Here is a 27,895-nt window from a genome sequence, read left to right as displayed (position 1 = left end):
TTGTTCAATATGTTCATCTTCTACAGTTTCTCAATTTTATGAGCTGGTACTACAAGAGCTGGAAACTAATTGAAATAAAACACTTAAGTACAACAACCAAAAAAAAAAAAAATCAAAAAGAAAGTCTTGTTGACCACCATATGTTTATTTTTAAAACAATTTACAAATAAAAATGTTATATTTATCCAAGCAAACACATTTAATACTTGAGTCTTTAACAAGCTATACAAATGAGAACCATCACTCTAGAGCTTTTGATAGCTCAAGGGCCATTCAGGGTAGGCATGCATGTGTCTGTATCACATGAAGCGAGTCCAATTCCTGACACCAGGGTTCTGATCTTCTGCTTCTTCAGAGCTGGGCAGCTGCTAAATGATTTAACACAAACAGTTACTGGATCACAATACAATGAAAGAAAGCCCATTTCAAATAATGTAAGTGACCTCAATATGTCTGGTCCAGGTGTCAGGCCACAGAGCCTTACCGATTAGTCTTCTTCTCCAAAAGCCAGACGGACAGATTTCCTCCCCTTGCTTAGTGACGTGGCATCCATACATGTGCTTATACAATACAATTAAACAGCTTAAGTACAGATGTAATACAACAGTGATTACAAATCACAGAGACAGATAAACAAAAAAATAATTCTAAACACATTTTTGCATCTCAAGACAGTGAAAGTAAACAAAACCATGCATTACAGTTTAAAGAAATTTTCAGTTTTAGCTCTTCTGCAAGTCTCCATTTCCTCAAGCTCTAAATTGCTGTTCTTGAGCTTGTCCCAGTGGCTGGGCTACTCACGGTGCTACTGACACAAACAGGGTGAGCTGGAAATCATCCAAGAATAAAAGCCCCCAAAATAAACAACAAAGACGCACGCATTATAAACGAGAGATTCCATTTTAATAGCAGAGTGTAGAAAAGAAATTGGCAAAAAAATTCACATGAAAAAACATTTTACACAATTAATTATGTACAGAATAAAGTATGTGTCTGGTTTCTGATGACTTCACTTTAGTAAAGTCCTGCTACAGGATGCAAAATACACCCAAATCCCTCCACTGGAACAACAACAACAACAAAAAAAAAAACCAAACATAAAACATATACATAATCCCAGCTCTGGCTCCTCAAATATTGGGACTGGCTGGGATCACTTCAACCCACTGGGCTTTCTGCTAAGCTTTCAGAAATTCCTGAATTTTTTGTAGCTTCCAAACTACTGTCAGCAGTTTCTCTTTCCTCAGTCTTCTTGCTCTGGATGGTGCATACTCCCTTGCCTCCTAAGCTGCCCTCCTTTCTGTCTGTTTCTTTGAGCCCAGGAAGGGAAGTTTCCACACAGGCAGAAGCCTGACTTTCTGTGCTGCCTCCACCACAGCTCAGTGATAGCACTTCAACAGTTTCGCCTTTGCTCTCCTCCACTCGCAGAAGGATCTCAGACTTGGGAGAAATGCCCTGCATTTCTAGAGCTGGCATGACCACTTCTGTAGTGCTACTATTTGAGGATTGCGGCACAGCTGTTTGAGAAATCTGTGTGCAAAATTTATCTTCCCGGCTACCGGAAATCAATGTAGCAAGATCATTTGTCTCTGTTTCATCCACTGTTTTTTCAGTGCCCAGCTTCTTAACTTTACTAGACTCCAGCCTAATGGATGCAACAGCTTCTAGTTTTGAGATTTCTTCTGTATTGTCATTTAAAAGTCCGGCTGTAAGGATGCTGTGGCATCCATGTTTTACCTTAGTATTTCCCAAACTGCAATCAGTGCTTTTGAACTCGAGCTCTGTTTTCTGGGAAGGAGTCTCATTGTGCTTCACACCTTCTGATGTCAAAGAAACTTTCTTGACATCCACACAAACATTTGCAGAGAGACTTTTAGATTGCTCGGTGTTCAATCCTGAGTGAGTGGTATTCAGAAGAAAGTCATTGACTTCTGAAGTTCTTAGGACCTCATGCTTTGCTTCTGGGGAGTGGACAGCTTCTTCTGAAAGATGCTCCCTATGGAAATCTGATAAAGTAAGGACTGATTCTTGGACAAGATCAGAGCAAGCCCTAGAAAAGCCTCCAGTCCCTACTTCTTTTGCATCTCTCTTGATAAAAACATTATCTAATGTTGCATATGATCTAGTGTGTCTTAATGATTTTTTTTCAACTTCAACTACTAATTCTACACTGGATCTGAGTTCAACAATGTTTGCTGAGCAGGCGTTGACTAACCATGCAACTTCCTGCTTTTGGGTTTGGTTATCTAAAACTGCACAGCCTGAAGGTTCAGGTGGAACTTTTTCCTGAGCTTCCAATATGCTACTTCTAGTTTCTGCGTTGGCAAGACATGTGTCTGGCCGTACCTCTGTCAGTAATGAAGCACTAACTTCATTAGAACCAGTTTTTATTTCTACAGTTGGAGTTTTTTGTAGATCCAAACCACTTTCAGAACAAGAATGGGCTGTGATAACCTGTTCTTCTCCATTACTAGTTCTGGAAGTGTCCCATTCACCAGGGCTTCCTGTCAATTCTGAAATCTTATTTTGGGTTTCTGAAAGTCGAGGAGCTTCACCAAGGACTCCTGGCTGAGCTACTTCCAAAGCTACACTTTTCAGTTTTACATCTTTTAAGGAGGCATCAATAGAATTCTGCTCTGTCATTACTGCTACTAAAGCTTTTTCTTTTGAAGTGTTTTGAGAATCACAGACCAATTCTGGACTATCAGTTTCCCTGTGACTTCTACAGTTATCACTTAACATTTGGGATTTTCCCAAATTTTTACTTTCATTCTGTGTTTCATGTAACAAAGTCTTTGGGTGTAAGATAAGCTCAGGCTCTACCACTTTTACATCCCAGTCTTTCTGCATCTCTGCATCTTTCTCCAAGGTATCAGGACCATTTGTGTTAGTAACCACAGTTTTATTTGCATCTTCCTGTCCAACTTTCTCTTGGACCTCTGTTTTTCCTGCCTGCTCTCTGCCTCCTATATCCACAAGTCCAATTTTTGCAGGCATCTGGATACCAGAAGTAGTTTTTGTTTCTGACAATGTTGTGACAGACATTTCCAATAGTTGAGGCTGAACTGGTTTCTTGTTAATTTCAGCCCGATTCTGACCAAGAACCCAAGTCTCTGTTACTTGATTATTATTACACTGGGAGGATTTTTTTTTCAATTTAGTCCGAACATCTGTTGAAAGAGGAGTCTGAATTTTTTTACCTATGTCTTTCTGAATACCATTTTCAGTGTCAGAGCTCATGTCAGTATGAAGTTTCAAAGTCTCCCAAGTATCAGTTTTCTCCATTTCTGAGGTTTTCTCAGCTGAGTGGACTTGGCTAACTTCAGCAGCCGCATTCTGAGAATCCTCTTTCAAGGAGGATGAGCTACTACTTGTTTTAGGGTTTGCAGGTAACTCTGCAGGTTTTGTTAGGTTAGAGTTTTCTCCATTTGGAAGTGCAGAATTTGCAAGCTTGCTGTCAGCTGAACCCCTTCCACCACTACTGTAGAAAATACCATACAGATCTTTAGCATTGGCTGTGGCCAAGCAAGAGTTGCGTTTCTCTACCTTTTTTGCTTGTTCACTGAAAGCAGTTGAAGGTGGTGGTGGTGGTGGTCTCACAAGCATTGCCAGCATTGTCTGTTCACTTTCAGACACACCTGGAGCTACTTCATCTGCAGGGATGACAGCTGCCTGTTGGACTGCTGGTGGAGGAGGTATATCAGAAGTCTGAGAAGACTTACTTTTCTCTGCTGCTTTCAAATCCTCCTCTGCCCCTTTTAAAATTACTTCTTCTCCTCCAAAAGCTTTTGAGATGATATCTGGAGGCAGTAGAAGATCTGTACCGGTTTCTTTTACCACAGGGAGTGGTTTGGTGGTAGCTCCAGACGATTTTATGGACAAAAAGGTGTTCAAAGGTGCTGGTTTGCTAACTGTTGCAGTAGTAGACTTCCTGAAAATCATGGTGGGGACTGGCAGATTGGGTAGAATTTTTGCTGGTGTTGGTGTGGCTACGACTGGTGTCCACGGGCTAGTGTGTGGAATAACAGTTTTCCCAGACAGCTTGATTTCAATAGGCTTGACATGGGGTTTTGCAGACTGACACTTGTTCTCCTCCTTGATTCCTTCTGTATTCTCCTCCTTTGGAATAGCTCCTCCTGGGGTTTTATCCTCTCTCTCAGTCTTTTTCCAGCTGAATTTCCCAAAGGAAGTCTGGCTTGGTGATTCCTTTTTAGATTCCTCTTTCTTTTCTTCTTTTTTCTCCTCTTTATCTTCCTTCTTCAGCTTAAGCTTGATTCCCATTTTTCGCCCAGAAGAATCAATTTTGCCTTGAGTTTCACTAGTCCCTTCTCCAAGCTCTGGGATGCTTTTTGCTTCCTCTTTCTTCACTATTTTTTGTTTCTTCTCATCCTTCTCTTCTTTCTCTTTCTCAACTAGTTTCCGTTTCAGTTCACTCTGCCGCCTGCGCTCTGTTTCCAGAACAACAGCCAATCCAGCTTGGCGGTCTAGATTTCTCCTCTCTTCATAGAGTGGGTTTTCATCTATGTATTTCTGTGGAAATAAACGGCACGATTTTAACCACTGTTTCCATGATAAATACATAAATACATATATCCAGCTCTGTAACTGTTTTGACTTCTGCACTAAGTGCCATTTCAACACTAAGCGAGCACAGAATTATTCCTACCAAGAAAATGAGAAGCTACAAACTCCATATTCTGTAAGTTAATGTGAATTGAATGGTGGCTTGCAGCAGTTCTGTCACTTCACAAAAGCATCTCAAAATCAACACTGAGACTTAAAACACTGTTTCAATATTATGCTGATGAAAGACTAGTCTATGCAGTGGAAAGTTCTGCTTATTTAGTTCAGTAGAATGTAGTGAAGATAGCCAAATACATACACTCTGAGGAGTCAAATGTCATTCTTCAGGAAAGAAAGACAGAACAAACAGAAGCTAACACGAAGAGTGACTCACTCCTGGTACACCAGTTACCAACCTTATATTTCTCATTGTGGGGATGACTTTTCACATGCTGCTCTGCTGAGATTTGATCTCCAAAAAATTCATGACAGAGCTGGCAATAATATCCAGTGATGGGAATCAGAAACTCAGAGCCTGAAAAGGCCGAAGAAAATTATCAGAGAAACAAAACTTAATAAATGCCAAGCTCTTAACTAAGCCACATAAATAAATGAAAGAACAACAGCAATACCTCTAGCAATGTTCCTTTTAGAACAGTTAATGCTGCTCTCCCTATGCTTACAGTATGGAAAACATCATTATCAGGAGCAAACATGCAAAGTGAACAAGCTTGACTACTATGAGTCCAGTAATTATTCTAGTGTTCGCCATCGTACCCCTATTGAAGTAGGTTAACATTTCCTACAGTCTCAATTTGTTGTCTTATCTTTGTGGGATGGTCTGTTCAAATACTAAACACCTGGTTTATAAAAAGAACACAAGTATTTTTATTGAAGATTACACCCGTGTGCCTACAGAACCAGCTGCAGTTATCTAATACACAGCAGATTCTCCTTTAGCAGTCACTGCTAGAAATGTCTAAGATTAATAAACTGAGATTGATCACTGGCAGGGCTATTTATTTTTCAGATTTTAAAACTTGTCTCAGAATTAAAATCACTTGGAGCACCTTCCATATGGCTTTCTCAGACTCTCTATATCTACAGTCTACCAAGTACTCATTAGTGATTTTTCAGTGAGACCTACTAAAAATGTATTGAAAGGAAGTGTCTGTTGCAAGACTGTGTTGAGTGAGTACAGCACAACATCTTCCCAAACACTGTTTTGAATTCACGTTTTGAATTCTGTTAGCAGAAATAACTTCAGAACTACATTGGAGAAAGAAAAAGTCACCTGGTATTAAAAATAAAAAAACCTAAACTCTAAAAAGAAAAGAAGGAACCATGCTATGTTTTCCTACACTCTTGCTTCGTGGCCTTTTCCACAAGACAACCAGTAAATAAAATAATTTGCCTTTTACCTAATAATACAGTATCTATATGTGCTCCTAGAACAAGGTAAAGTTTTGAAATTCCTTTCTCTGAGCAACTGGAACCTGCTGGAGAGCAAAGGGAGATGATATCCCACCGAAAAAAAACACAACGTACCTTTGGCAGGAACAGTTATCTTATCGATGCGTTTTATGGAGTCTTGTTTGGTCTCACTCTGAGTCTTCGAAGCCCAAGGTCTGTTGTAAGGATCCAGGGTCTATTTGCACAGTGACAGAGGTATACAGGCTCATATATTACACTAGCAAGGCAAGTATACTTGTCTTTTTCCTTTTTAATATCCTTTCAGAACACTGAACATTAAAATCAGCGTGCAACTATTTACAGGAACTATATTCTCCTCTCTTTCCCCTCCCATTTTGCAATTATAATGAGAAAATAACCTGTGAAAAGGGTCAAATGTAAATGATAGCGAAGAACAGGCAAACATGAAACACAAATATGGAAGGCTAACTCCTGAGTGAACTGAACACAGGCCCCATTTACACTAGTCACACACCAGTGACTGAACAAACTGCTTAAGTCCAACATTAGGGGAAAATAATTCAATACGGAACTTCTTGGGTTCATTAATACTTCAGGTTCTCTTGTAAAATGTAGTTCTGTGATGTATGTTTTAGTGCTGTTATTTATAGCAATATGAAATGCACTTAGTGAAGGAAGCCTGCAACATACCTGTCTGTGTTTCTTATTATGCATGTGTGTGAAAAAGTCAAACAGGGTCCCGCAGATGGTATTGCAGTCTTTGCACCAGTGGTTCCCTGCATCATAATATTCATAAATATTGGCCAACTGGAAAGGATGTTTGGAGGACTGTGAAGAGGATTCTGCTGGCTTCGGACTTCTACCTCTGGATTTTTCATTAGTAGTTTTTGATTCCTAAATTGAACAAAAGGAAACACTTATCTAAGATAAGGCAGGATAGACGTAATGCTCTAGAACTCAGAACCTGCCTCCAGCAGAACCCACACACACACAAAAAAATAAAATATATCACCTGCTTTTCAGTGCCCAGGCTAATTCCACTGTTTCAGAGAGCTGGTATTGCCGACTAAGATGCTGCGTGGCCGCAGTGAAGAGCTTCCAATATGGCTCCCAGATGTAATGGCTGGATAGTTGCAGGTAATCAAGGAACCAAATTAACAAATTCCCTATGGCATGTACCCTTCCTACTTTATGGGTTTCACATCAAGATCTGTATAGTTCCAACTTACCATACTAGCCAGACAGTACCCAGAAGACCTAAAATGGTTTCCCTAGAAGCATTCAAAAGTTAGTGTAAAAGTAGCTTGGATAAAAGCAGAATGAAAAAGTAAGAATTAGTTGACTAAAAAGTATTTAACCTAATCAGCTTTATCAGACTAATTGAGAGTTTCTGAATTCTCTGGAAGACTTTTTACTTGGAAGTAATAGAAAGATGGTGTTTTGTTCATTACCTAAGTTTATAAGGTGAAGCATCTTGTGATTTAAGCATGTGATATTTGCACTTACATTGATTTGTAAAGAAAGACACCATACAGTGATACACAGTCATTTCAGGACTCTAGCCAAAATAAATACTAAACTAACACTGCAGAGTAGAAAAACAAATAATCCCTGACATAGATCATGAATGAGCCCTGCTAATTTAGATTATGACAGTACTAGATGTATTTTGTGTTTTGAGAGCCATTTTCAATGGCTGAAAGCTCATTATGTTGTCATTTCTAATCTGCATGGCAGTCTGAAAAGAACAGCATGTTAACTTAGCAGACCTGAGCTGGTTGCATGATTTCCAAGTTATTCAACTATGGGTGTTGAACAAATTCACTTAAGCAGATTCAAAATAATTAAATAACATCTGCCTTGCTTGAAATTCCTTTTGGGATAGATTATTTCCTATTAACACCACCCCACACATCATTAATTGTAAATCAAACTATGACAAGACACCCAGGCCACTATGCACCCCTCAGATACCTATATCCCAATACAATCTAGTTCTTGGTAGTAGAGTAGAAAGTGACACAGTGAATATTTGCATATATTCTGTCTGCAAGAACATAGCAAAGCTGACATTCTCTTAAACAATGAGCAGATCAACTTATGAACTGCAGGAAGCGCATAGAAGGATGATCATGATGCTGAGAAATGTCATGGTTTCTGTAATTTACAAACACTTATCCAGTATCTCCTATAAAAAACACTATCTCAATCAGAACTTTGAAAAGACAATACTTCTCACACAGATAGGTGACAGCCAACTTTTAACCCCAGTTTATGCTTAACCCCAGCTCAAAGATGCCTTTACAATTTGCTGCTATTTAGAGCCCAGAAGGGATGATCTATCTGTTTAGTACAAGGCTACCTTCTCCTCTGCACTGACTATGTAACTACAATACACACAGAGGTTCAGCAGCAAGGGACCACAAGGCAGCTTGCAAGTAAGCAGAAAGGCTTCCGGTTTTGCCCTCAGGTTGGCAGAGTCAACTGATCTCTGTGTCAAAAGGCCTGCACCATCTTTCTTTTCATTAAGAAAAGTTAATCATCAGAATTACATGGTCAATGTTAAGAGACTAAAGGCAATGTCCTATGTGCCTTCAGTTATCGGAAAATATTACATGTTTCCAGCCAGAACTCAGAATTTTCCATGTATCTCAAGAAAAGAAAGCAATATAACAATGTAGTGTAGTATTCAACAGACATTATCGCCTACTTTAGTTTTACAAGGTGGTGACTGAAGCAAATTATACTTAAAAGTAAATGGATACTAAACTTCAGTGATGTTTTGAGGAATAATAAAAACAAAACACAAAAGCACGCCTTAAAATGAAAGACATCTAATGAGTTCTCTGAACCAGAGCAGGATGAAGCATAAGGAAAAGCTCACAGAATACACAGTTTTCAGTGACGTTGTAGGAAATACTTCTTACCCTACTAACTTTTCCTCTCTGGAAAAAACAATACAGTAAGGTCTACCCAAAAAGCATTTAACACTTCCCATCAGCAATTTCACTTACATGTTTGATTAAACATCTGAAAAACAGGACAATCCATCTCCTAAATACATGCATAACCTTTCAGATGTTACTATGATACACTACTTCTAAAGTAAAAACTATCTTCTGGAACATCATAAGCCAGTTTTGGTATATCCAGTGCTCTGTAATATAGACCATGTCAAAGAGACCACACCGATGCATACTGACATTTCTTAAGAGAGAACACATAGCATGTATATCATATTCATGTTAAGCTGGACAATCATATGTAAGTCTTGCGATCCGTTAATAACATCACCCAGTGAGAAGATCATACTCCAACCTTGGAGAGAGCTTTGCTGCTACAAATACTCCTCCTTGACAGGGCATGCCAGAAATGTGATAGAGAAAGAATGTCCTCCTGGTATGGCATCGAGACCAAATAGCTACAAACACTCGTGATACTGTTCAATCCAACCAACATATTAGGAAAACCAAGATTAAAAACAGTAAGTGGTATTGAACTACACAAACTCTGTGGCAAATAATAAACACTGAATACATTTATCTCACCTGCATGCACCATCAAAGCCAGCATATGACATGTGGTAAAAAATTACATCAAATGATCTTCTAGTATATGTTTTGGAGCAGCTGTCTCCTCAGTGCCCTCTTCTCTTAGTTGGAAAATCATTAGCACACAAGCCAAAAAACTTTACCTTGTTGGTGGAAGATGTTTTCTCCAGAGCTTTTGCATTTTCTGACTTGCTGTTCTTTTCTGAGGAATCTTTGGTTTCCACAGATGGTTTCCGGGGCTTTTCAAATATGTTGATCCCCAGAATTTGTGCTACTTTATCAAGCTCAGACTGCTTCTTGTCAGCTGCATCAGATTCTTTATGCAGCTCTGAAATCTCCTTCATAATATTCTCTTGTAGTCTGTTCACCTCAACCAATAAGGGGTCTTTGTGTCCATCCTTCTCACGACGTTTTTTCCTCAACATCTCTCCTGAGCCAATCAAGGAAGCAGAAGAGTTGGAAACGCAGCAGGAAAATTGTCTTAAGACCTATACCTACACCAGCAACATGTAAAATACTAATATAAAATATTACAGCTAAATCTTGACTGAAAATGGTAAAGATGGAACTGACTCTCGGATACAACATCACTAAATCTGCATGATCCACCTCTATAAGGATTGCCTTAGCATACATCCCTAACAGAGGCAGTATAATTCTCAAGAGAGAGAATCAATTTAATAATCACTATCTCCCTGTGTGACTAAGCAAGGACTTTCTAACCTAAAAGTACCATTTTTCAAAGGCAAGGGTAACTAGAATTTTATTGGACCAACCAAAAGTTTAAAAAATAAAACATTAGCTTGGTCTACAGAGGATTTTGCCTTCTCCAGATAAGATTCACAAAAAATTTGAAAGGCATGATGACATGTCTTCAGTTACTCTTTCTCAATTCTTCTTAAGAAGCACTACAACACACAAAGTGCACTTCATTTAATTTATCAAGCTGCTGAAGAAGATGTAAGAGCAACTGTTGGCTCCAGTGTAACAGCCAAATTTTTATTTAATAATTTTAATATAGTAATTAGGTCACTGCTTTCTCAAGATGTCTACATTGCCTGAAGTATGAAAATATTAGATTTAAATTACAGTTTATTATTATTCTGGTCTTCACTTCTCCTAGAAAGTACTAGAACTAGTGACACACTCCAGTGGAAAAAAAAAAAAGCAGGGGGTGGGTGGGGGGATGCACTGTACCTTGCTGTTTACGAAGCCTGTCCAGTTCAGTCTTGAGATAGTAAAGCTTTTTCTGCCGTGCTTCTCGTTCATTCTTCAGTTTTTCTCTCTCTTCTATGACCTAAAGAGATTGGAAGGGGACTGGATTTTCTCCTCTTCCCAACACAAGTTAATCAGTCTTGCAAGAATAACAGCAAGACCTCGGTTTGTCAGTCACAGAACACTGCTGACTATTCTCAAAATGTTCTTGAGTATTTTAACACAACAAATGCACCTTTTCCTCTGCATCTGCAGGTAACTATATCATGTGCTCACACTTCAACCCCACATGAAGGCCATTTTTTTCTTTTGTGCAGTGTATTCCCCAAAACTGCTTTGCTTGTTGCCCCATCTCCCAGGACACTTAGGCTTAGCTGACTATCTTCTACTGGGCTGAGCAAGATCAATGCTAAATGGCTCTTCAAAACTCATGCAGTATTTCTATAGCTAGCATGTTTCATCAGTGACAAAAGACTTTACAGCCCTTTACCTTGCCACCTGCTTTGACTCAGGCCAACTTTAGCTATTATTTAGGCTTCTGTTTCAATCTGATTGTACCTGTAGCACCAAATATATTTTGCAAGCATACCTGTCTGAAATTAAATACCTGGATGAAGTTTGTTTCTTGGTCAATAAGGTAAACTGGCATGAGGAGCTCACAATCTGCTTTTTGCTGGTTTTCATTGATTCTCACAAAAGGAAACCAAGCAGTATGCTAAAACGTAACCTGAAAAGTTACTTGCATCTCCTTCCCAGCTTCAGTTTTAAGGAGAGAAATCCCAATTTTTTTTACCTTCAGAATACTCTTAAGGCTTACTTCTGACTATTTCTTGAAAAAAACAACTGACCTAAGGCCTTGTGCTCCCTAAAGAATCACTACTACCATGTCAATGTAAATGTTGGCAGGAATCCTATTTCTTGCCTGGAATAAGTCCTGGAAGGAGTTCTACCAACACAATTAGGCCATGCCTTACAAACCACACATTTTTTAATCATCAAAGCACCATTCTCTCATTCTGAGTTTTCTGCCAGCATAGAGGCACCAATTGTAGTGTTTAAGTTTTTATACTTCAACCATCCCAGCAAAAAAAATGTGGACTAAGCCCAAGCCAAATAAGTCTGTAGCCCTAAAAGTTCTGCTAAGATGCATAGGTGAGCTACCAGGCTATGTCATGGCCAGAGAAAACCATACACCTTCAACCAACAGAGCTCTTCCAGAACTGCCAAGCTTCATTAATAATAAAATTTCTACTGTATCAGCTGAAGAAATTATTATTCCTGTAAGCAGTGAAAGCTCACTTATCTGCTGGTGTAGCAATTTATGTAAGTACTCCTCTTACATCACTTCAAACAAAAAGGATAAAGGCTATCACAGACTGAAAATTTAAAGTGACTTCTTTTGAGCGTCTCTTGGATTCAGTGGTCCATCTTTCCACGGCCTGATTTGTTCTAAGGAGTGTGATATAACTGAGTAGGCAAAAAGCTTCCAGCCTCTGCCATGTGCTGCTCTTCTACTAGCAGATCCACCAAGACAATATATTATTAGAATAGCTATACTGAAAGAATGTCACTAAAGCAGATACAGATATGTATACAAAAAATTAGATATGAGGCAGCAACTTGCACTTGCAGTTCAGATAGCAAATTGTATCCTGGGGTGCACAGAAAACATGGCCAGCAGGTCAAGGGAGGTGATTCTCCCCTGTACTCCAACTTCATGTCTGCATCTGGAGTACTGCATCTGTCCCCAGGGCCCCCAGAAGAAGAAAGACAATGACCTGTTGGAGCCATGAAAATTACTTGAGGTCTGGGACACCTCCCCTGTGAAGAGAGGCTGGAGAGAGTTTGGGTTGTTTAGCCTGGGAAGACCTTATTGTGGCCTTTTGATATATAAAGGGGGCCTATAAGGTGAAGAGAGACTTTTTACCAAGGCCTGTAGTGACAGGACAAAGGGCAACAGTAAGAAATAAATTTGTTATCATGTGGGTGGTGAGACACTGGAATAGGCTGCCCAGAGGAGCTGTAGATGCCCCATACCTGGCAGTGTTCAAGGCCAGGTTGGATGGGGCTTTGAGCAACCTCATCTACCAGCAGGTGGCTCTGCTCACAGTGGGTGGGAGCTAGATGATCATTAAATGTCCCTTCCAACCCAAACCACTCTATGGCTCTACACCCTTATTTTAACAACAAAGATTGAGGGGACACCAGTTTGAAAACCCAAACGTATTTAAGGAATCTTCTAGTCCTTTGTCCACTATTTAACTGCAGTTTCCTATTTTAGGATATGTTATTCCCCACTCCTCCCTAATTATCAAACAAATCAAGGTAACTAGAAGAGGAAAACATTAACATCCATAACATAAACTGGTGTCAGATGCACCAAGTAAGGAGTAGTTTCCCTTAAGTTCTTCTGACATTGTGATTCTTACAATAGATAATTAATACAAATATAAAGGGAAAATTGTATGCAACTGTGAACGATGACATCCTTTAGTATTTATTTAAGAATGTCTAATATAGGTATAACCATGGTATTACTGTACCATGTTCAGGTGGAGCCTCCTGTGTTTCAGCTTGTGCCCATTGCCTCTTCTCTTGCCACTGAACACAACTGAAAAAAGCCCAGCTCCATCCTTGTTACACAGTCCCTCCAGGTATTTATATATATAGATATCTTCAAGTATTTCAGTATCTAAAATCTCAGTGGAATAAAGCCAAGCTGTGGCCACCATGTGTAAGATTCTGGCTGGCCCCAAGAACTTCAACTTCATGCTTGATTTCAGCTGTTCAGACATAACCTACGGGTATACAGCTTTGGGGGATTTTAAATGCATTGTTTTAAATTGTCACAGAGTAATACAGACAAATTATTTAAAATCTTTAACAAAAGCAAATTTAGTCCAACTGCATTTAAACTGGAACCACCCAGGGAAAAAAAAAAAGGCACACCTGAAGAGCCAAAGCTTTTATCCCAGCAGTCAAGCAGTTCAACAAATTTTGATGTACTAGAATAGATAACATACCTTCTGTTTTTGAGCTGCCCGATTTTTTTCATCTGACATCTTTTCTGTGGTATTTTTGAGCGGGTGTGAAGGCAGACGAAGGGGTGCTTTGGGATGAGCAGGAGTGGTAGGGACATGAACAAGTACAGAACCATCTCTTTTTAAGTCAGGGACATCTTTTCCCATAGAGACTGTCTCAATCACCCGGAGGTTGGGACGTGTGGGGTTTGCTGACATGGCCATAGTAATAAGACCATGAGCTTCTGGCAGTGTAGGATTAGGCTGCTGCGCAGGGGGATACATGGTCCAACCAGGGGCTGCATATGCCATATAGTGCCCATATGCATCATACCCTGGAGGAGCCATTGTGGGAGGTGGATAGTTTGGGGGCATTTGAGTGGCAGCGAACTGGGAATAGTTGGGAATTCGGTATTGGGAAACCGAAGTAGGTGTAGGCGGCAAACTAGCAGGAGCTGGTGGAACTGAGGGAATGAGAGCAACAGAAGGAATAGGCTGTTCTGGCACACGTGGAGGTATCTCCTGTCCCACTGGCTTGTTCTTAGTATATTCTGATTTCTGAAGCAAGGATGGATCTTTAGACTGCTGGAAAGAACCTGGAGGTGATGCTGAGCGCTGCTGGCCTGACTCAGGAGAACGAGTATCACTCCGGCTACGACGCAAGTCCCAAGGGTCCAGTCTGCGAGGATCCGAAGAGCGACGATCAGGAGAACGAGATGCCAACTTTTTGCCATGAAGGCGTTCCTGGGTACGAACAGCCAGTTTCCCAATTTCAGCAACACCAATGTCAAGTCCAATGGTTTTGAGTAAGTCATGGATCTTTGCATACTCAGCATTAGGCTCTTCTAAAGGATCCACCTTGACAGCTGGAGCAGGAGAAGGAGGTGGGCTCACTTTCTGGCTTACTATCTCATTGCCACAACTCACTGGGGGCTTCTGAATGGGGAGAGTTTCAGTTTTGTTATCTTCATCCTCATCACCATAAAGAAATTTCTCTTCATCCTCTATGTCAGGAAAACTACGCCTCCTCTTCTCCTGAGCACTGACAGAATCAGCCATCATGCCCAGAATTCGGGAGAAACCACTGCCATCCTGACTGGCCCTCTCATGAGGTAGCAAGAAGTCAGTATGGCGATCAGCAGGCTCTGCCTTCAGTTCTACCTTTTCCTTATGACTTAAGAAGCTTCCAAACTTCTCTTCAGACATAAAAGTGTCTTTGGGAGCTCCAGAAAGTGAGCTCCACTCATATAAACCATCACGCAAGTCCTTGTTTACAGACTCCACAACAGAGTCTTTGTTAAACCGTTTGAGAAAGTTCTCCACCTCAGAAGCAAAAGGAGCTGTGTTGTTGCTCTGGGGCAAAGATGAATTACTAGAAAGAAGAGGAAGATCCTTGCTGGGAGCCGGACTGCTTGAAAAGCCCTCAGGCTGAAAAAGAGAGAAGTCACTATTTACTACAGCACCTTCTGAGGGGACTATGCAGCTCACAAAACAAACAAAGGAATACACTAATTTATTCTTGAGTTCACAGCTGAAGAGTTAGAAAAGACAATTCACAGGTGAAACAAAACACAGAAAATTACAAAACAAGTTGCCTAGTAAGTCTGAAATGTCATATCCAGCAGTGAACGCTTATCTCAGAGAATACACAAAATCACAATTACATTTCATTAATTGTTTGCATGCATAAGAACCGAAACTTCCAAATTGAAGCTCCGTAATGTAAATTTGGCTACACTTTTGAGTTTAATCACAGACAAACAGGATTTCAACACATTAAGGCAGGTAAAAACAACTGCACTGAGGTTATTCAGACACACATAATTAATGCCATGTTAAATAGGATTTCCAATAATAGGTATAAAATGGGATCCCCAGTACTGAAACACTTCCTGAGATAAACATGTCACTGTCAAACCAACACTGATCAGCACAACAGGCAGATCAAAAGTGATGTGCTAAAACATGAGAAAAGTCAACTTATCACAGTGGTTGCAATTGCTTATCTTTCCATTGCTCTAGTTTAGAGACTAAATTGATATAGCTTGAGTACAAATTGAGTAGGGTTGACTCCAGCCTACAATCCAAAGGGAAATAAATAAGGAAACTCAAAGACGTTTTCAGCCAGAAGTACTGAGGATGCATTAGGCAGTTCTCTAAGCCTATAAAGAAAAAAGAAAGAGGTACTGTGACTGGCAGAGAGCTTCAATCAACATCCTGACTGCCTGTGGTACAAAAAAGACCCAGCTTTTCTGTAAAAGCTGGGCCAGATCTCAGCATCCTGGGCTGAATTTCAACACAAACTTTTATTTTGCCTCCAATTTTTATATATATATTTATATATTATATATATATGATTCTTGATTAGATGCCTTCACTGTTTAAAGTTTCCAGTGTAATCCTCACTTGTATAGGCCTGCAAAAAGATACCTGTTCTCTCAAAGAAAGGAAAACGTAAAGATTTGGCTCTTCTATTTCGGAAAACAAATTAACATTCTGTATCATTAAGCCATTGTTTTGGAAAGTAGAAACTTCTAGACAGCTGGGAGAGTGATCAAACCTGAATAGGAGACTCTACTTCCATCTCCACTCGTTTCTTCAAAATAGACTTTTTGGGCATGGATGGGATTTCCTCAGGCCTATATGTATACCGAGGCTCAGAAGTCTGTAGTGTGTTAGTCAAGCCGGGGATCACATAACCACTGCCTGAAACATCATGATTCAAGTTTCTACTACGCTCTTCTTCTTCTCTTTTCCTCCTTGCACGGTCAAGTTCTTGGAATTCTTCATTCAGGTATGATGGACTTGGGCTTCTACTGCGGCTGCGGCTTCGTCTGCGATAGTTTCGTGTTCCTAATGAGAAACCTTGGTGCTCTCCACTCATGCCATGCACCTTCTCATCCTTTTCATACCGTGGGCGCTTTATTTCTCGTCCCCTCTCTTCTGGCCTCAATGGGTAGGAGGATTTCCTGAGTTTGTCACCATCTCTGTCAGATCCACGAGGCAGCTCCTCTCGACGACCATAATGCGGACTATAATCTGAACGATGGAGGAAAACATCCCGGTTGCGGTAGTCTTCATCATGTCTCATGATAAAGGGACTTGATGGTTGATCTTCATGTGAAGGGTATCTCTCAAGGCCTCGGGGACAAGAGAGGCCTCTAGTGAATATTGGACCATCAGCCATATCATCCCTGTGTAAGAGACATATACAATAAACATAATACTTGAGTTAGAGTAAACACAATCTTCCTTCTATTCAAGAGCAAGAAATTTCCACATCAGTTTCAGAATAGCATCTCCATCACTAATCAGAAACAACATTTTATGTCCTTAAAGGGCAGAGGAGAGGGAAAGGCTTATTTTTAATGGTACTATATGTCCCTCCTAGGAAGTCAACAGCAAATACAGTGACATGAATAATTCAATTCATACTGAAGAAGGAGAGCCTTGAAAAATTGATAGGATGGATTTATTTCTGTGAAGGAGAAAGACTACACGTTTTAAAAAAAACCTTACTATCATATTTCCGGCCACAATCCCTTTCCTCATCTCTCTCAGCCAGATGCCAAGGTCGCATTTCATATGAATTATTCAAGGTATAATTCAGTTTCACACTGGCAAATGCAATCAGATCCTCCTTTTCTCTTCAGCTGTGGACAAGGACCAGAAATTCCAGAGCACCACTTTCTGTTGCAACAGATCTGTAGGCAGGACTGTCACTGATGAGAAGAACTACTATATCCAAAAAAGCATCATTTTTTATAAAGTATCTATGAACCAGGGATAGTACACATAATGTATCATTCCTCAGTGCCAGCCTCTGCATTATCACATAAAGTGGATGTGCAACTGGAAAACACCAGAATAGCTACATCTCTTGGAGTATATTCTTTTGGACTGATTCCTACAGACACCTTCAATTAGGAGTACCATTTTAATTAAGGCCTTTTCCCTCACTACTAAAAACTTTTCTGCGACAGTTCTTTAGGTCAGGCAGAAACAAACCTAACCAGCTGCTGTTTCCACTCACATATATTTAAAAAAATGTATCAAGATCCTACACTAATGGGAAGCAAATGTGCTCCTTAAGTGAAATCAATGGAATAGAAAACCTAGAGAAACATCTTGCCCAAGTGATCAAGACATCAGCTTGAGATAAACTATGTACAATTGCCTGAATCCTCAAAAATCACTACCACCTGTCAGAAAAGTTCCTCCATAGATCTGAGAAGGGACAAACAGAGTGATGCTAGATAACATAATTTTAAAAATTTGCAGATAAATTGCAACCCCAGTTTTAAAGTCACCAGACTAAAGAGTAAGAGACAGAAACAGACAAGGTCTTTTTCTTCAATATGTTCATAGTTTACACATCCATATTTAGGAACAAAACCAACAAAAACCTTCACTTTATCTCTAATCAGCACCACTGCAAAGCATTTAATGTATTATTTGATGCTTCAGCAGCTGAACACACCTTTTAAGGCACACAAGGTGTACACCAGTACCCACGGTATTAGATGGTACCTTTCTAGTTTCCAGCAAACTATGCACATCCACCCCCTCCAAAAAGCATCAAAATATGTAAAAAGTAGCTAGAATTAAATTTCATAGATAAATGTTTCTGTTCACAGCCTACGCAAAGGTACGGCTATTCCTAGTGTCACCTTTTCCAACAGCCTGCTAAACCCAAATATTCAATGAACACAACTGGTGGAGTAACAGATGTATTTCACTATACACCTCCAGCTGATTTATGTGCAAATAATTTGCAAGTATGCTTGCTAGGTGTTATCTACAATTCAAATGTTCTGATTGTAGTGACAAAGCAAAAGGAGTATTTAATCATACTTCTAAAAGAAAGGAACAGCAAATGCACTATACTTACAACTAGAAAGATACTCCAAATGCACTCTGAACAGCTAAGATGCAGATTTAAAATCCAAATATTAAATCCAGGTGTCAGGAAAAACCTCCCAGAAACTGTGATTCTTTGAAATGTGTTTTCTGTAAATACAGTCCAACTGAGAGATGTCTCTCTTAACTGGTTTGCGTATTTTTAGTTAGCAATGCATGTTACAGGCTATTGCATGAAAGGATACAACGTGGTACAACTGTGACTATCCCAACTCCTTCACCAACATAAAATCTGTGAACTACTGGACTTTGCAGCTTCAGAGAAGCAGAACAGACCACAGACTATATAGATCTGATGCCTCAGAAACTATAACTTCTGCAAGGTAGGTTTATTTTTTTGGCATATTTGTTCACATATACAGAAACAAATAATGGCATTCTGTTGTCAGCAACCAACAGGACTCCATCTTAACAGTCAGACAGGAATAGGAAGCCAGATGAGCTGCTTATAGTCAAGCCAAATGTCACTCCTGCTGTTGTGCCAAAAAATGCTATTTCAGATTTCAGCTTAGCAGAGACCAAGTCTCTGCAGTGATACAGTCAAACATTTTGGATTAGCCTAAGATGAAATAATTGGTGGGATGTTCTTTATAGCTTAGACCAGCTCTGGTAGTAGTAGAATGTTGTAAAAATACTGACAGAGGGAGAGATGGAAGACAGCAAGAGGACTAAGCAATATTCTTTACTTTGACAGACTGAGGGGACCAAAAAAAATACTCATCTGTTGAAGTAGAAGTCTGAAGTTACTGAAGTGACCCTGAAGTCACAGGCCAGCAGCATTCAGTAAGCTTACTAAATATGTGAAGGATGCCAGCTGCCCTAGAAACTCAGAGCAGGTTCTTACAGATGTTCTAGGATGGCCCTGCACATGGACACACACCCTGAGAAATTCTCCTGCGGCATCCTGAACATCCACTGCTGCAGAAGAATCCAAAAGCATCCCTAATTTACATCCTTTGGTATTTTACTTCCTTTATAGGCTAATGAACCTCTCTACCATCCCAAGGCCCTGTAAATTATACAGAATAATTTGTTAAAGTGAATACTTGAAATCTCTGAGTAGCCAGCAAAAATAGCTGAGAATAACTAAATTCAGAATGATTTGCTCCAATTCCAAATTTGAAGAGACATCTTCAGAAAACACTATTTTATGCCTTCTATTTTTTCTTAAATGAGAACATACCACATGCCAAATGTGACTGTGATATGCCCAGTATTAAACCCAATGATGATTCACAGTAACAGCTACTTTAAAGCCCAGTGATATTGTGCAGCCAGCACAAACAGACTGGACAAAAAAAACAACCAACCTCCACTACAAATACATAAAAAGTCACTTATACACTGAGGCTTGCAAGGTCTCACTATTCTGATTCATCTGTCACTTTCATACCTTCTCAGGAGTCTGTTCTGACCATTTTTTTTACATGTATGGGTCCTGTAACAGCTATAAAGTGAAAGTTCTTCATCATCTTCACTCTTATGTTTAAATGAACTCCATTGTACCTGATGCTACTACTTCCAACCATGCATCATAATGACAAAACAGGTTAAATATTAAGACCTCACTGGAGAAAAGGAAGCAATGGAACAAGCACACTCCCCCACCATGGATGAAATGCTTTGACATAATTATGATTTATCAGCAATTCAAAATTTATTAATGGTGTGAGATAGATCAAAAAGTTGAGTTTCAGCAGCACTTCATGATTAAGCAATTTAAAGATTAATAAGTGATTCAGTAGAATATATTGTAATCAAAGCCCTGGCAAACAGTCTTCAAGGAGGTTATACCTGAAAAGTGTCCACCTCAGGGGGGATTCTGGTCACAGCCTGCTGCGATTCAGGAGAGCTCAAAGGGTCTTTCTTGGAATCACTATTTATAGGGTCTGAGATAATTGACTTTTGCCAGGTACTTTTCCATTTCAGCCCAACTTGAATTATTGAATATTCCAGTACTTTCTGCCAGTTGTACAGGCCCAGAACTTGCTAGATTTTGAAGTTCTGGTATCCAAGTACAGCTGTACTAGGCTGTCAGGAGGTGACTGCCACTTCTGTTCACGGTTGATGAGGAAACAGGCAGCAGGCGCATCAAGGGAGTATCTTAACACTCTGGTCCCCTGCTTAGGATCAAGATATAGATGCACTAGATTGTCAGGAGGCAAGAGATTGTCATTATTGTCCCCAAAGAGCAGGGGAAGCAGGGCCCAGGTACATTAAGGGGATGGTGCCTTTATGCTTGGTACACTGCCTTTCACAATCCATACCTGCCTTATCCTAGGTTGGTGTGTGGCCCAGGGAGTGGGAAACGCACCGAGTGGTTGTATCACCACACCCCCCCACGCCTGCATGTTCATAACTTGTCAGAGCAGTGCCAGTTCTCCTACATACCATTTCCTGCCTCTTCCAACCACAGTACTCTCCCTGGTTATATGCACTTATTTCATTCAGAAGCCTGCAGACTGCACAGGGGATTTACAAATCGAACACTGATCCCAGGAGAACTGAGGTAAAGGCATAAAAGTGACAGTAACAAAAACTAAACTTTCATTTGGTTTTCCACACCTGCTGAAACTTAACTTTACACTTGAGAAAGACAGGAAATTCACATATTCTGCTCAATTCCTTTTTCCGTTTCTTTTTTTTTTTTTTTTTAAACAGTTGGGGGTATTTGCATAAAAAATTGCAGTTACAGTGCTTTTTCCTGTGCTAAATTATTATCCGTGACCTGAAACTGCAATTCTCTGCTCTGGGGCACAAACTATGCCACCTTTAACTTTGCAATTCAAGAAAAAGAAAATTATTTTATTGAGACTGAGTCTTCTGACTTTACCTCTTTTGACACATTACTCCTGTTCTCCTACTGAAGGCAAACATTTCCAAACAGTGTCTATTAATATTTATACTTCACTCTTCACAGCAGTATTTTTTAACATAAAAGATGTCTCTTCATTAACTATGTTTCTCTCCCATTAGAGTCAAGGAACCTTAAGAATTCCAACACTTATTTTATCATGTATGAGACTGTCTGACTACGTTCACCTCTCTTCTGCAGGGCTTTTAAAGTTAAAAGAATAGATTATCTTCAAGCTACACTTGACCTTTCTTCTGGACTGTTCTCAAAAATCAGATTATTCCTCTCATAAATGAGAAAGCTGAAGCTTTACACTATCCATAAGCAACTTTCTTTTGAGTCAGGACTAGGTAGGTTCATAAGAAACAGAAGAAGGTGGCTGAAGCTGTGAAATGTCAAATGAAGCAGCTCCCTCCTGCAATATACTCTAGGCACTTTTAGTTTATATGCATTTCAGAGGCAGCTGAAAAAAATCAGAGAAGAAATATTTGTTTAGAGTTACTATGAACACAGGCAGCAATTTTTGTTCCGGAATCTCCTGCACCACAACTAGCTGAAGGCTGGGGGAGTATTCCAGGGAAGCATCACTACATGCTTGCCCTCTTACCCTCATTCCTTAGGTATTCACTGGGTTAATTAGATGTTTGGTCTCACACAGTACAGCCATTCCCACGTTCTTGCTGTCTCACACACTTGAATCCCCATCTGTGGAGGACCATACCTGTCACTCAGGTTATCAATTGGTGAGCCCAGTCTATCAGGCAGCCTCCTTCGCTCTGGTGTGCCAATGCAATACCGGTCATTACCAACCGTAATCCGCAAACTCTGTTCCAGTGAAGACTCAGAGCGGAGACTCGGTGAACGTCTCTGTAAATTGAAGAAAGAGTGCAAGCCCATCAATCAGGGAATTTTAATCTCAGCTACAGAAAGGCAAGTGACTCTGCTCTGCTTAACATGTGACACTTGAGGTCGATGGATTAATTAAAAAAGATCAGACTAGATAAACAATTGTTCCAAATATTTAAATTGTCTTTAAGTTACTAAAGAAAGGGGAGGGTATTGACTGAATCTCATTTCTCATCCCAGCTGTCAATAACATGCTCTATATTTACATATCTAGAAGGGAAATTTTCATCTCAAAAATACATTTTATAAAGCACCATTGTGGAAGGTGGAAAAACAGAGAGTTCAATAAGTCCCAGACTTGCTGCTGTCCTCCTTTCTTTGTAGAGGAGGAGCAGCTAAGTAAACACTGCATTAAAAACAGTGCCAGGAACTTCTTAATAAGAGTTTCTGGATTTCTGGCCCTTTCCAGCTTTAGTAACGACATGAAACAAAGTGTAAACCAGTGTAAACAAAGATTCCCCTAGCAGTGATGTTTTTCACAGTTTTCCTCACCTCTGCTTTCAGCAAGTAAGTGCAGTGTATTAATAAAACTGCCAGTGACTAGAGAAACAACTTCTATAATAGAATTCCCATTATCATTACTTATTATTGGTAAAGCCAAACCAGAGCTAAGTAAAGTTGGTTTTGAAAAACCACAGCAGAGAAAGCCTGAGCTAACTGCCTCTGCACAGACCTTCCTTTAGACACATACTCAACACAGTAAAAGTCATTACTGGTAAAATATGCTTATGCCTCACATCATTCTAGAATATGGCACTAGAATACAGGAATGATGAAAGTACGGGGAGTTCCATAAAAAACAGATAAGACTGCCTCAAGACAGAGATACTTGATTTACTTTTTTAAATCAGCATGGTTTAAATTCTGAGTAACAGGAAGCAATGAATTAGCTTCAGTTCTGCCAAACCCGTCATGCACTGCACATTGCTTTTCACCACTGAAACTGCAGTAGCCAGTAACAGGTGAACTATGTTGTCTGCATCCACCCTAAGAAGATGCAGCAGATACAGCAGCTCATTCCTCCAAGAGACCAAAAGAACAGTACATAATCTCCAACACAAAAGCAAAAGAATTCACTCACAAACCTGCCTGGAAAAAAATTTATTTGCAGTACAAATCTGTGCTGGAAACAATTGTGCTTATAACCCCCTCCTTTAGTAACATATTAGTGATTTCTATTTTGCTTCATCAATCTGAATCTCAGCATCTATCAGAACACATTTTAATTACTTTCTCTGACCACCTGTGTTGCATAGCACAGTATGATCCTGCAATAGCCTGACTGAGATACAACACACAGAAGGTACATGTGTTTAATCCAAATATTGAGACTGTTGGCAAGTTGGGCATTTATATGACAACCATCTCCAGGTATCACAGAGAGGTGATTATTACACCTCAGAACAAACTTCTGGGCACAGGAAAAAAAAAAAAAAGTTTACATTTAGAAAGCCTGGGATGTCAGGATTGCCTATGGATGCCATGCAGATTACCCAGAGGCAGTAGTTATGGTGGTACAAATCTGAATTTTGCAAATGTTTTTTTTCAGTTTCAGAAATTCCAGTTTTAACAGCTTTTTTATTCGGAGCACTGAATGCCACCACTAGTCTTTCCTATGTATGCACTCCATCTTCCTTGCTTTCTGTTCTGGTGCCTAAACCATACCTACCATTGCAATATAAATGCACAGGTTACATACCAGCTCTTTGTTTCTTCTTTCTCTGTTGACCTAACATAACCCTGTCCTCTAATTTCAGCCTATTTTCTTGCAAGAAAGAAAAGCTGAGAGGAACTATAAAAAGAACAGGCATGCAGGTCAGCAGGGACAAATAAAAGCAGCATGTGTCAGCCCTGGAAGAATAAACAAAGTCCACAAAATCTCTCATGCCACAGCCTTCAGCTTCCTCTCCTCCATTACCTTTTTCAATACCCACCCTAAGTATCTGCTGTCACTCCATGCTATTCCAATTCCCACAAAGTTTTTCTCAGCTACTAAGAAACTAACACCATCTGTACTTCCAATGTCCAACACACAGCTCCACTGACAGTCAACATCCCAGTTATGTATGAGAAAGTAGGCAACAATGCTGATAACCTGGGAATCTATGCACACTATCTAAAAACAAAACAAAACAAAAACAACAAAAAAACCACCCCAACAAAACAGAACAACTCCCTGAATCACGAAAAGTGAATAAGAAATCTCTAAGGTTGCTTCTTCCATACTCCTATTCATATGAAGGGTAAGGACAATAACTTAGAGCTCGTACTCAAAACTTCTCTGTGTTTCAACCCCATGTCCTTACCCCATCCATGTCTTCATTACACATCCTATATGCTCCACTCTTACACATATTTCTCTCTTCCAAGACCTCCTTCCTTGTTGCAGCCTAAATTCCTCTTCCTCAGTCTGAATTCACCTCCATTTGGTGGCAGCTCCAAAATGTCACCTACTAACACATTTGTGGAACTCTCCACATTTCCACCCTGTGTATCCTCAAACTTCTGCAGAGGGAGACCTGCGTATCTGCTGTCTGCTTTGCTTTGATCACACTTAGTTCCAGTGTCTGGAAAACATCAGCATAATCCCAGCTTTTCTCTTTCTCTGATTAATGCAAATTTTGTAAACAGGACTTCTAAAAAGCAAAATTAACCAGTATATACATTTTATGCTTTATAAAGATCACTTTTAAAGAAGTAGTGTTCATCAAACACCTTTTGGAGGTCAAAAACTTCCACGGAAAAAATGTGCACAATATATACCCTAGGAATTACTGACACTGGTCTTTAGCACATCCAAGAGGCAGCACAATACACGTTAAAGAATTATATTGTCTCAAGATCCTTCTTATTGTGACAGCTACTTCCTACAGAAAGGTTTTCCTTAAATGCAATACTATGCTTAGAAATAAACAAAAAATGTATTTGGCTCAGCATTTCAGCACTAGCTCACTTCCTAAGACCTAATCTCTATGATTTAATATTTTTAAAATCTTCTCTGAAATTAGAATGAGCAAGAAAAATATCTATCATCTACAAGAATTTGCTGTGGTGACTTCTGTAACTTCAGCCAGAAGGGTGCAAAATAATACTGGAAGAACAGCATTTGTCAAGAATAATGTTTGTGTAAAGTGGGGGATTTGACGTCTTTTTTTTCACCTAAAGGGAGAGTGGGAGGCTTCCAGTGAAAAACTCCTAGTTTCAATTTCTCCAAGTCTGAACCACCAACACATTCAGCATTGAAAGTTTTGTTACAGCTGGCACAGGTTCACAGCCTGTCATGGATACAGTGAAATGGCAGGTTGAGTGATGATTAAGTCAGTTTAAGGAAGTTCTGCCCCTGTATCCCAGTTTGTCATTCCCTCTGTTGTGACCACGCAACTGTCCATCAAGCCACAACATAAACTGACATGAATCAGAAGTTACCTCCTTCTAAAAAATTACTTAATTTCAACCTGGGTCTTATACACAATGCAATTAGCAGGGCCACCCAAAAAGCAACTTAGAGGATTGAAATAATGGTGAAATACAGCTTGAAAACAAATGACCAGGGGTAGGCTTCTCAGCCTGTCTTGATTTAACTGACAAATACAACATTATCTTCCAATACGTTCAGGAAAGCTCACCTTTCAATAACAAATAATACCAACAGCTGAATTTTAACTCAACTGCAATCACCTATGATCTCTTTCACACGGCCACAGCTCCAAAGAAATTCAGTGAGAACCTGTACCACCATCAGAAAGGGCAATCCCTACTCTCTCTTGGGGTCCCGTCGCGTAATGGATCACAGCAGATAATACACTTTTGTTGGATTGACTTTCAGCCACATCGTTTTCTCAAATCAGCTCACCTTGCAACTTCACAAATACAAGTGTGAGCACAAGGGAGAGGAAAGAATATACTACAGAGAGAGAAGAAACTATGTACTGTTCTTTTTAATTGTACATGTGCTGGATTGAGTGACCATGGAACCATAGCCTAAAATGTCCCAGTATGATGCTCTCTTATTTCAACGTAATAGATGCACAGTGAATCTACTACACACCACAGGCAACAGCTATCAGAGAAGACAATCACTGCATGGAAGAGTCACAAGCTAAGTGAGCAAATGCCACTTGCTCAACAACAACAACAAAAAACACCAAAAAAAAAGCACAGCTATACACTCTGGTGTAGTATGAAGGAGACTCCATCCAAGATGGTATCACTTCAGATTGCAAACCAGTTTTACATGCCCAAGTCAGATTTTGCCAAGACTGGGAGAGAAGATTGGAACACCTTACGCACAGCTCCAACTACAAAGCAGTGCCTATCAAAGAACACCCCTCAAAGACATAAATCTGTAACAGAGTCTCCTTTGTACACCCATGACAGTGGAAAGCACTCAGACAAAGTACTCAATTCAGCACCCTAGTAAAAAAGTTACGGTCCCATAAATTAAACGATATTTACACAATAACACAAACCAGTGTTAAACGGAGAAAACCGACTAGTTATATGCTTTGCCTTAGCAAAAGACAGCATCATCTTTGAGCCTTATCTAAAATGGCTCTAGCCTAAAAAAGGGGGAGAAAATGCAATGGAAATTAAAGCGGAATCATTACTTACAGTGGAAATCAGTGATTTTGTTTTTTTCCCCCATTTGGCTCTCTAAGGAACGGGGGAAATCGCTCTTCTCCCTCCGCAGAGGAGCCCGGGCCCGCTGCAACTCTGCACGGACTCCCCCGAGCGCGCCAAGCCTGGGGCCCCGGCCCCGCTGCCCCCGCTGCCCCCGCTCCCGCCGCTCGGCCGGCGGCGGCACGGGCCGGCCGCAGGGAGCAGCAGGGCTCGGGACGCCGTCACGGGGAGGCCGGGGCCGGGAGAGACGGCCCCGCCGGGGCGCGGGGAACGGCGGCTGCCACGGCCAGGGGGCCGCGGGAGCGGCGGGGACCCCCGCGGCCTGACAGCCGCCAGGGGAGGCGGCAAAGCCCCGCACCGAGACCCGCCAGCGCACGGCGGTAGTTACCCGGCTGCTGCTGCCGTCTCCGTGTTCGCTGCTCCGGCGGCCGCGGGTCCCGCCGGGCCCCGGTCCTCCCGGCGGCGACGGCAACCTCCTGCGGTACGGCGACGGGGACCGGCGGGAGGCGGCGCGGTGGCCGGACGGGGAGCGGTGGCGGCGCGGCGGGGGCCGGGGCGAAGCGGAGCGCGGCGGCGAAGCGGCGGCCGAGGCGGCGGCCGAGGCGGCGGGTGGCAGCGGGGGAGGCCGGCCGCGGCCCGGCCCCAGCCCCGACGTGTTGGAGCGGGAGGCGCGGGAGCCCGACGAGCCGCCCTCCTTCAGCCGGTGGGAGGAGGACGAGGACGAGGGGCCGGAGCGGCCGCTGCTGCTGCGGTACATGATGGCGGCGCGGGGGTCCCGGCGGCCTCGCGCGGACGCTCCAGCTCCTCTGACC

At 40.9% G+C, this 27,895-nt stretch overlaps 1 protein-coding gene across 2 annotated transcripts; it reads right to left on the bottom strand.

Annotated features, from left to right (window-relative positions):
* Window positions 1-124: 124 nt before the first annotated feature.
* On the bottom strand, window positions 125-27,895 carry ZNF318 (zinc finger protein 318). 2 transcript variants are annotated; one of them, XM_051616166.1, is made up of 10 exons: window positions 27,472-27,895; window positions 22,279-22,424; window positions 16,344-16,977; window positions 13,787-15,211; window positions 10,746-10,845; window positions 9,692-9,978; window positions 6,688-6,891; window positions 6,112-6,211; window positions 4,980-5,098; window positions 125-4,530 (listed from the first exon to the last, which is right to left on the bottom strand). In XM_051616166.1, exons 1-10 carry the CDS (start codon window positions 27,838-27,840, stop codon window positions 1,159-1,161), a joined length of 6,756 nt encoding a protein of 2,251 aa, XP_051472126.1. In that variant the 5' UTR covers window positions 27,841-27,895; the 3' UTR covers window positions 125-1,158. The 2 variants fall into 2 exon arrangements, with proteins under 2 accessions (XP_051472126.1, XP_051472127.1); XM_051616167.1 differs by lacking the exon at window positions 27,472-27,895 and adding an exon at window positions 27,075-27,153.

Source organism: Apus apus, chromosome 3, assembly GCF_020740795.1.
Source record: "Apus apus isolate bApuApu2 chromosome 3, bApuApu2.pri.cur, whole genome shotgun sequence".
In the NCBI taxonomy this organism is placed as follows: Eukaryota; Metazoa; Chordata; class Aves; order Apodiformes; family Apodidae; genus Apus; species Apus apus.
This window is presented reverse-complemented; position numbering and strand designations above follow the sequence as displayed.

What these genes read in the sequence shown, in the direction of transcription:
- ZNF318 (XM_051616166.1), bottom strand. Translation starts at nt 27,840, where the DNA reads ATGTACCGCAGCAGCAGCGGCCGCTCCGGCCCCTCGTCCTCGTCCTCC. An exon ending in AAACATCTTCCACCAACAAG is followed by an intron (nt 6,892 to 9,691) that starts GTAAAGTTTTTT and finishes TGTTCAATTTAG; the next exon opens with GAATCAAAAACTACTAATGA. An exon ending in ATAATAAGAAACACAGACAG is followed by an intron (nt 6,212 to 6,687) that starts GTATGTTGCAGG and finishes CTGTGCAAATAG; the next exon opens with ACCCTGGATCCTTACAACAG.